Source organism: Dermacentor andersoni, chromosome 2, assembly GCF_023375885.2.
Source record: "Dermacentor andersoni chromosome 2, qqDerAnde1_hic_scaffold, whole genome shotgun sequence".
In the NCBI taxonomy this organism is placed as follows: Eukaryota; Metazoa; Arthropoda; class Arachnida; order Ixodida; family Ixodidae; genus Dermacentor; species Dermacentor andersoni.
In genome coordinates this window covers 68,651,805-68,661,608 of record NC_092815.1, presented here as the reverse complement: position 1 = coordinate 68,661,608, position 9,804 = coordinate 68,651,805, and the positions used below count along the sequence as shown (strand labels likewise).

Genomic DNA, 9,804 nt, shown 5'->3' with positions numbered 1-9,804 from the left:
TACTATTGTAGGATCCTTCGCTTTTGGCTAAACCCAATAATTACAGTTTTTTGGCACCCCGAATGAGTTTCTTTAAAGTCGGGTTAAACCCAATTTTCTCCGAAATTTGCACAAACAGGAATAATAAATGCAGGAGTTATAAAACTAACAAACGCTGCCTATCTTGAGTGAGCGAGCGGTCACGATATCTCAAATTATTGCATAATATTATGAATATATATGGAACATGGTTTATGCCTTCTTTTCTCGAAATACTCAAGTCAAAACCGCCATATATAAAATATATTCTGCGCTCGCCGGCCTTGAATGAACGAAATCTTCTTGAATACAACAATAGCACATTGCACCACATTTCCCGCATGTCTAGTATATGCCTACGGCGGTAATACGCTAGGAATCGAACGCAGCGCTGACGTTTCTCTGCATTGCGAACAGTAACTGTGACGTTGGGGTAAAGTTTATTCAACTATATTACACGTACAAGGAAGGGTGGTCGTTTCGGGTGGTTGTTTCTCGATTAATTTTGTTGCAAGAATGCATGACGGGGACAATTAATTAACTAATTGACATTTTTGCTAATTAGTACTTTCAGAGTAACTTAAACAGCGGCTGTTGGCTTTGTTGGAGAAGTATGGGAGAGGCGTTTGCCCTGCAGTGGGCGTAACCAGGCTGATGATGATGATGATGATGATGATGATGATGATGATGATGAAGAAGAAGAAGAAGAAGAAGAAGAAGAAGAAGAAGAAGAAGAAGAAGAAGAAGAAGAAGAAGTAGATGAAGCAGCGGCAGAGTATTTCCACCTCACTGCAGAGTTCCAATGCGAAGACGACAGGTGTCTCGTGGTCACAGTGCTTAAATAAAAAATTTGTATTGTCTAAAAAAAAAAAAGACATCCCGTATATAGGATATTGTTATCAAGACCAGAAGGAAAGAAAGTGAGGCTGGGTACAATATGCACATAGTAGTGGCATAAAAGACGTAATTATGTAAGCATAAGTGTTTCGCGCAGTCAATAAGAACATGCGAAGGTATACAGGTGCTGCGCACTTTACATAGTGTGTGTCAGTGCTGCGAAGACGCTTAAATTTTTCCTCGCTTTCGTTCGCAATCATAAGCTGGCATGTGCCGGGGCTCTTACATGCGAAAATTCGGGACATGTTCGTCAATTGCATACTGCGTGCTCACATCGCGACGATTTCTTTTTCTCTTGGCAACCATGACACTCATGACATTTCCTGCCTCTGCGCGGCTTAAGATCAGCGTCACAGCTTAGGACACGTATAATTTAACGGACATTTATAGTCTATGTCTACCATCGCACATGTAGCATTTATTTAATTCCCCCTAAAGTTATATGTTCTTGAATGTACATGTTTTGTTTGTACATGTTTTGTACATGTACATGTACATGAACATGTACATGTACAGTCGCGGACAGAATATTATGGACCATGAAATCTAAGAAAAAGCTGAATATCTCCGCAACCTCACAACGCAATCTGGTATTTGCATTTTGGACCTCGACTAGAATATGCTAACAACGTTGTCATGGGCAGTTTTACTGGTTACTGCTACAGGCTGCTCGGGAATTGAACGTTTTTGGAGATCCCGTGGTCCATTTTATTCTGTCCGCGACTGTACATGTATGGACATGTTCATGTACATGAACATGTACATGAACATGAACATGTACATGTACATGTTTTGTACATGTGAACATACATGTACAGTGCTCACGGATTGAAATAGGACACAGAGCATTTAGTACAACCCTACATATGTGCAAAGTACGCGATAGCACAATGTCATGTCGCTAGGAATTTGGTCACCAAAGGTGACGAGGGCTCCGATGTAAGTGGACGCGCCAGAATTACGTCGATGTGACATGAACTGCAGCCGGTTGAAGCGAAAGTATGCGCATTACTTAGCCCTAAATTGACGCGTTTCATTCCGTGAGCACTGTACATGTATATGTTTTGAATGTATATGTTTTTGTATGTACGCGAACGTCTGCGCACATTTGCGTACGCGCACGTGCGTGCACACTTGTGGCCTGAGCGTCTTGAGGCCTGGTGTTTTTTTGTTTTTTTTCATTCTCTTTTTCGTATGGGCATAATGTGGAAATGAGATAAAACATAGAGGCCCGTCTTGATGCCGACATTGTAAAGCATCTTGCGAAATGCGTCATCCGTTAGCCATCGCTCGCATATCGGTCAATTCTTAACAACGCTTGCACGCATGACCAGTGGAATGACTCAAGTGCCATCCTCAATCTTGAGCTGTCAGTCTTCACTATAATGGGACGAACACCGGTGCCGACGCAAACGGAGCAGGCGCATATTTGGATCGCCGCTCTTGGTTGGCAATCGCTAACCTGCAACGTGTGGGCGAGCCACGTGAACGCGGTTGCCTATATAAAACATTGCCGGTCGCACTGGTGCTGCCCTCTTAACTGTATTGTCTTTCCCATGGGCTTCAAATTTCGTACGTTGCAAGTAGCGCAGTTTCTTTTGTAGGAATGCACATTAATTTCCACTCTGAATTATTTAATAGACTCGGATAGCACAAATAGAAGGAAATGTGGCTTATTTAAACGAAACACAAATGAAAGGTCGGCCATTAATCAGTTCAAGCGGCGTGACATCTTCTTTGACACCACCACACGCCGACGGATTGATCAAAATTAATGAATAAAAAATCGTGAATTATTGAAAAATACAGACACAATGAAGCCCCAAATATAAGGGATAATAAGACAAATTAATATCGATGCTTGCGAAGATGAACGCTTGGCGCGCATTGCACCTTCCTGGTTATTTTCTTCGCGCTTCCTCTTCTTTCACGCAGTGGCCGCTTTACATCACGCGCTCCGCGCGCACGATGCCCCGGCATTCTTTTTGTAGAACCTCAGCGCGTGGTCAGCGCAGTGATCAAAATTTTACATCGCCCTCTCTTCGGCGCTGAACCCGAACCGAAGCGGCACTCGAAGCCATCGCGAGAGCCGGACAGAAGGTAAACTCAGCAGGAAGGCGTTCGTTCAACATGGCGGAGATGGGCGACCCTCGGGCCGCTGTGTGCACCGAGTTCTCGCAGCGCCTCGCAGCACTAGAACCGACGCGAGACGAGCCCACGCTGGACGAGAACGACCGGTACGTGCCTAGCCCTCGCGAAGTCGAGCTCACAACGAGAGTCATTGCCGAAGACTGCGTGGTAGCCCTCGGACCCCCGGAGCTGAGGCGACAGCTGTGCCTGACTGTAATACGAGAAAAAATGTCCTCGCTCGCCGTTATTGTGGGCCAGCGGATCGCCGAGGACGACTACTTCTTGGACTACCTGCGAATACTGCTGGCAGCCGACGTCCACGTCGTGCCTTGCGCGTCGTCTTGGCCTCGAGAAGCGGACAAATGCGTGTGCTTGGTGGAACCCGACGTGCTGTGGTCCCTCCTTGCGAATGGCTTCGTCAGCACGGCCGAGGTTAGCGTTCTAGTCCTGCGCGACTTCGAGCACTACTTGGATCCCGGCCACGCCTACCGTAAGCTCGTGCCGTGCTTCCAGAAAGTTTCTGGACAGAACAGGAATTCGTCCGGAACGTGGCTGTTAGCACTCGCCGACGAACTGCAGGTCTGCAGTCTAGATGGCCTCGAAAGCGATTTGGAACGGCTGAGGACACCACTCAAGTTGACATGCTGTCTCGCGACGCCCGTGAGACCGCACGCCAAGGAGGCTGCCCTCGAGGTCTGCTTGCTCGAGATGGACTGGTCGGCGCAAGTCGGCAGCATTGTGTCCAGCTCTGACGACCCAGAAGTGCAAGAAGTGGGCGCGACTCTGCGTGAGCGAGGCATCGTGGCGGCTTGCTGCTTAGCCAAGAAGATGGACGTAGCCAATCCTCGGGCAGAGCTGCAAGAATTTTTGGCGCAGTGCCAGAAACTCATGACCAAGCTGAAGGGTGACGCTCTTCTGGGCAACGCCCAGGGCAAGACGCTGGCCCTCACGTCCACCGTGGCTTCTCAACGGGATCTGAGGCGATGGCTCCTAAGCCGGCAGTCGGTGGAGGTTGCCGAAGAGCTCGAAGACGTGGAGATCATGCCAATGTTTGTCTTCGTGGCGACAACGGCAGACATACCGACGTTGCGGCACTACAAATGGGACGTCGTGGTTTTTTGCGACCTGCCTTTCGGAGTCTACTGCGACGCCTTGCTGGAAACGGCAAACCGTGCGGTCGCTCTGACTACAGAACCTCACTGGAAGAAATGGAAGGAAGCCTTGGACTTGCACGACGACTTGGACAGGCTTGTTCTGCGCGTGAACCAGTCATAAAGTAAGCGGTTCTCAAAGAAAAAAAGAAGTTCGCATTGTCTGAGCTATGTGTTGTTGCATGTCTAATTTCAATTGTTGGAGTGCGCTTGCCACCGTGCCATCTGTTCGCCCAGCCGATGAATATTCAGTCGTTCACAGTTGTTTTGTTTCATCTCGCACTGCACTATGGCACGCATATTTAGGCAGAAGCTAAGATGATCGAATCCAGACATTGAAAAAGGGTGTTTGAAATAATATCGGGCTACTCTTTATTCTAAGGAAAAAGGATACCATTTATTTGACGCGTAACAATTGGATCGTGTAACTTTGCGGACACGAAAAAATAAACGAATTCGGTAGCTCAGAAGCAACACATGCTGTATTGTGCAGTAGGTAAAGGTCGCAACAACTGGATCACTTTTATTTCCGAGTACCCTGTACATTCAGTAGTCATCGCATGATTGAGCACGCTCCGAGAGAATCGAAGCAGCTCTCCCATTTCGAGGCGCGCTTAACACAGAATTGCAAAGCGCGTCGCTTGTAAGACGAGGTGGCCGAGAGGTTAAGGCGATGGACTGCTAATCCATTGGGCTCTGCCCGCGTGGGTTCGAATCCCATCTTCGTCGGTAACTTTTTTTTCCCCCGGTAAGTCACCATTTCTTTTTTTTTTTTTTAACGAGCACTTGCAGAGGTCAGAACGGAAGCTGTATGCGATAACGAATTCGTTTTGTTTTTGAAGGGGTGGGCAAATATTCAATGTTTCGAATGCAAGTCGGATACCACGCACTAACTATTCGTGTTAGTATGCAAAAGGAGCTATTGGTATTTTCGAATTTTCGAAACTAACAAAATATTTCGAAAGAAAAAAAATGTTTAGAACTTCTAACTGTTCTCAGTCTGGCAAACAAGTACCGCAAATCACCGAAACTGAGACCACAAATGTTTTTGAAGGAATGCAGGAACAAACTGGGTAATGCAAGCTTTAATGCACTTGTTCTGTGTCTACCCTTTTCTCTCGTGGCGTAACTGTTTTATTTTATTTTTTGGACCTTTCATCATGTCTTTTTACATGTGTGCCCGCACAAAAGTCCTTCAGGAACTTTTTTAATGCGAAAGCCTTGTATGCCCCATGAAGCGGAAAATACGGCGAGCGTCCGGCGTTAACCTGGGATGGCGAGAAAACCCACGTGACCAAGTGATGACGTCACATTCCCGGCGCTGGGCCTGTCGCGGCTCGCACTGCGAAATTCCACGGTGAACAGCCACAGCGTCGGACGGGCGTCGTGGCCCACACCCAAAAAATTGACTTTGCCCAATTCGAAAAACGAGCTTGACCCACTTTCAAAACCAACCTGGCCCACCCCCAAAATTGACTTTGCCCAATTCGAAAAATGAGCTTAACCCACTTTCAAAACCGACCTGGACAATTTGCACAATTGTGCAAATTGACTTTGCACAATTCGAACTCATGACCAAGTGAAAGGTATCGCGCGGAAGAGTCATACTGTTTTCGCATTCAATGCACGTAAGAAGACTTAAGTGCTTCTGTAATTTTGTCTTTCTTTTTTACTTTTCCGCACCATCCGACCCCCCCCCCCCCTTTTTTTTTTCGGCAACTACTTATTTAGCGTTTTCGAAAAGCTAGTCATGCAGCATCCATTCTTTCTTGGTAAGCTTGTTTGCATGATGAAATACTTGAAAGCGGGTTTTATAGTTGAGAGGCTATTCATACAGTTCTTTTTTCATTACAATTAGCGATCTTGTATTTAAAACCGATATTTTACTGATAGTTAGCTGTCTCTTTTTCACTAGTCACTACAGGCCTGCTACCTAATAATACCGAAATAAATGTTCCTGCTGTAAATGTACGCATCTACGTTCCACTATTCAATATTGCATTCGTATTCGAAAAAAAAAATATTCGGCCACCTCTATTCAAAATTACTTGCCAGATGCCAGCGCTAGCTAGAAGTAATGTATATTGTTAATCATATATTAAATCATAATGAGAATACCGTCGCAAAATGTCCTCCATATCCAGGTAGAAGACAAAGACGCATTAGTTCCCTTCGATACAATTACACCTTGTTTTCGTTTGGGTACGCTGATACACTATTTTAAACACCATTCTAGATATATTCTTGACGCCGGTATAAGGAATACCACAGTACATTGAAGGACTTTGCCGACACCTAGAACTAGTTTGCAAATTTGCTTATGGCTAATCTTCATACCACATTGCGTTCAACTTTTCGGCCCTGTTCTCTCCTTATGCTAAGCTTTAGTTAATTTTCCTGGCACTATTACTTTGTAACAGTTATAAACGAAAACAACGCCGCTTAATTCTCCTGCAAGCAAAAACCAGCTCAAGTCTCCTATACATTGCTTGGTTTAAGCGCACTGCTGGCTCTTTCGGTAGTGAATTTAGTATCCAGTAACTACAGATACAGTATGTAAAAGATGCGGTTGCTGATAAACATCTCCCGTGTCCACTCCGATTCAGGCACAAGATACCCGAAAATGAACTTGATACACATCTAAAATGAACGCCAGCAGCTGGTGCGTTGACTGGCAAGCCACCAGACATTATTATTAATTTTCCTTTTCGACAGTTTTAGTGTTACATACATATTCCGACACGTACCGTTATGCTAAATTTGTATGACCTGTATCTGGCGGTTTGTATAGGCAACATTATCCTGCCTGTCTAAACATACGGAGGTGCTGAACATAGTCTGTACTTGTGCTCCTTCAGTTCCACCTGCAGTACCTTTCAGAAGATTTATTTGCACCTGTTTACTTCCTGGAGACTCTTGCCGTGCTATAACATTTTCACTGGTTCACAGATGTCAGTCGTAATGACCACATTGCAAAGGGGGTCCAACAAAAGAAGTACGTTTTATGGCTTAAGTTCAGAAACCACCTGTTGTGATTATCAAGCACAAGGGAGGCATTCCGATAGCCACTGATCGTTATGCACCTTCAATAGAACGTTAGTGTACTCACTGGTTTCTCGATGGACAACACGTGACCCCTTCAGGTCTTACGAGTCTTCTGATCAATCACGCACGTTCATCAGTTCGCCGAAGAAAAGCGGTTGGTCTATAGTTGGAAGGTCATGCCGACTGTTCGGTGCGTTGTTTGGTTCTCTTCTCGCTAGATACTTGAAAAACAATGCATTCAACGCTGTACTGCACAGTACACTATGCTGGAAGAAATATAAACTCACACTTTCCATTGCTTCGGATACTGTCTGAGTTCTTTTAAAAAGTTCGGAACGTTTAATATAATTTTATATGTGGTGTGAGAAGACTTACGAGACGATCATAGCTTTTGCTGCAGCGGTCTCACACGTAATTGAGCTATTGCACTTCTCAAGCTGCGTCTCAGTGGTTTCTCTGTGCTCTTGACATTAGGACACTAAGCTTCCGGGATCCTGTTCACCCCCGGTGGAGCTTTAGAAATCGTAGAAATTTTGGATGCGTAGTGATTGTCCCTGGCCAGCCAAATTAGACTGTGCATCACTGGTTTTAGGAGCTTGATTAGTAAAACGGCACTGGCCTGACAATTTGCTATCTTATTAGTCTAACCGATCAAGTGAAAGCGCAGAAGAATATAGTGTACAGCGATAAGGAAATTACCTGTGCTTTTGGTTTAGACATCTGACTTCGAAGCTGAGTGAGCGCAGGCTTTAGCAGTATATCTAGAAAGCTAAAGCAGTATATCTAGAAAGCTATATCTAGTATAGCTAAAGCTTTTCAAAGGTATCACAAGCACAAATCACCACAGTGAGATAGCGGGCGGCCGTAGAGGTCACATCGTTAAATAGCCTTGTAAGCATATAAATCACCACAAAGTGTTAACACGTTGCAAAACATCTGGCATAGTACTTTATAGGAAAGGAAACATTTGTTGATGTCTGGTCAAGGAAATGGAAACTGGTTCACAGTCAGTGGATTCAAAAAGGCAAGTTAGTCACACGGCTCCTGAAATGTAGCTTTCTTGCCATAGCCTCTGATTCTGTGGGGCCATCCCGCGGGCAGTGCATCAGACTAAGGGCCTACACACATTTTCGTATGTAAAGGTACAAAAATAAACAGAACTAAAGAAATGCTATGCCTAATAAATTCGAGCAATCACCAATGAGAAATGTTTGCGACTGCTTCTACCCTTTTATACATATGGCAGAACGATAATGTAGTATCAGGCAGCCGTCATATTATGGTGATTATAACCGTAGCGTGAAGAATAATTAGTTAATCAAATGGCCTTGTTACCTTTTGATTAATTAAAAGCGGCGCTGAGAGGATGTATCGACAGCTCCCTCACTTGCATGACACATAAAAGCAAAAACAAAAAAAGTTGGCTTCTTCTCATAATGCCTTACGATGCGGTGAAGCAGTTTTCCAGCATGTGCACTATACGTGCAGACACCGTTTTTTGATGCCCGCGTTGCAGGATAAAGCCTAGCCTGTAAATAAAGTAAGAAACTACGGTGAAAAGCTTAAGATATCTATTGAAAATCTGGAAACAACATTAATTAAAATATGCTCACATGTGAGCTATTTAGAACATCAAATACTCATTAGTTCTTTTTTAATTTCTCGTTGCCGTCGTCGTCGTCATCGTCGTTGTTGTTGTTGTTTACGTGCTTTTGCATAATATCATCAAGAAGGGAGACATTAAATTACGTGTTTCTAGAAGCAAAGGCTTTCGGAATTCATGCGCAAGCTATCTCACGTTTCCAAGTAGAGGAGCCCTCTGCACCAAGATACGAAATAGTTAGCTACTCTTAAGTTTAAGTCATGCCACTTAGCTTTGCTTCCAGCAAGAAATTACCGGGCGTCATTCGCCAATGTTACATCATCTACCGTTCATTTCACTTACGCACTTTTAAGTTGCCGCACATTCATAGTTCCCTTAGTGTCGACTCCGGCTACCCAACGTGGGCCTGCCTGCTTTTCCTAGAAACTATAGAGGCTGTAAGGTAGCCTACCGGGCACGTCCTTGATTAACCTCCTTACCTCTTAATTTCTCTCTCTCTCTCTCTAGAGGCCGACTACACGAATTAACAAATACTTGGTCCGCCCAGTTGCACCAGTAAGGTTTCTTTACGCAAACAGCCAACACGTACAGATTCATCTCTGTAAGCAGACAGACATATGCATGCTAACTTAGCAGGCGACTTCATTACACTGCTCTTCTTCGCTGTGCGCAGTTTTGAACTATACTATTTGCGATGTCCACAAGAAATGCAGAATGCCCCTATCAAGAAAGGAGTCAGGCAAGGAGACGAAATCTCTCCAATGCTATTCACTGTAACATTAAGATATAACAACCTACGGCTTGCAGATGATATTGTCCTGTTCAGCAACACTGGGGATGAATCGCAACAAATTATTGATGACCTTAACCGAGAAAGTGCAAGAGTGGAGTTGGAGATTGATATGCAGAAAGCGAAGGTAACGTTTAACAGCCTGGCAAGGAAACAAGAATTCATGATCG

At 44.7% G+C, this 9,804-nt stretch overlaps 1 protein-coding gene and 1 non-coding gene across 2 annotated transcripts; both read left to right on the top strand.

The window, feature by feature from the left end:
* The first annotated feature begins 2,857 nt into the window (after nt 1-2,857).
* On the top strand, nt 2,858-4,363 carry LOC126541457 (uncharacterized). Its single transcript, XM_050188193.2, has one exon. The coding sequence runs from the start codon at nt 3,046-3,048 to the stop codon at nt 4,318-4,320; it is 1,275 nt and encodes a 424-aa protein (XP_050044150.1). The 5' UTR covers nt 2,858-3,045; the 3' UTR covers nt 4,321-4,363.
* Nucleotides 4,364-4,843: 480 nt separating this feature from the next.
* TRNAS-GCU (transfer RNA serine (anticodon GCU)) lies at nt 4,844-4,925 on the top strand. The gene has a single exon. It is a non-coding gene; the product is annotated as a tRNA-Ser (tRNA).
* Nucleotides 4,926-9,804: the final 4,879 nt, after the last annotated feature.

Coding starts and splice junctions, on each gene's coding strand:
- LOC126541457 (XM_050188193.2), top strand. CDS start 3,046: ATGGCGGAGATGGGCGACCCTCGGGCCGCTGTGTGCACCGAGTTCTCG.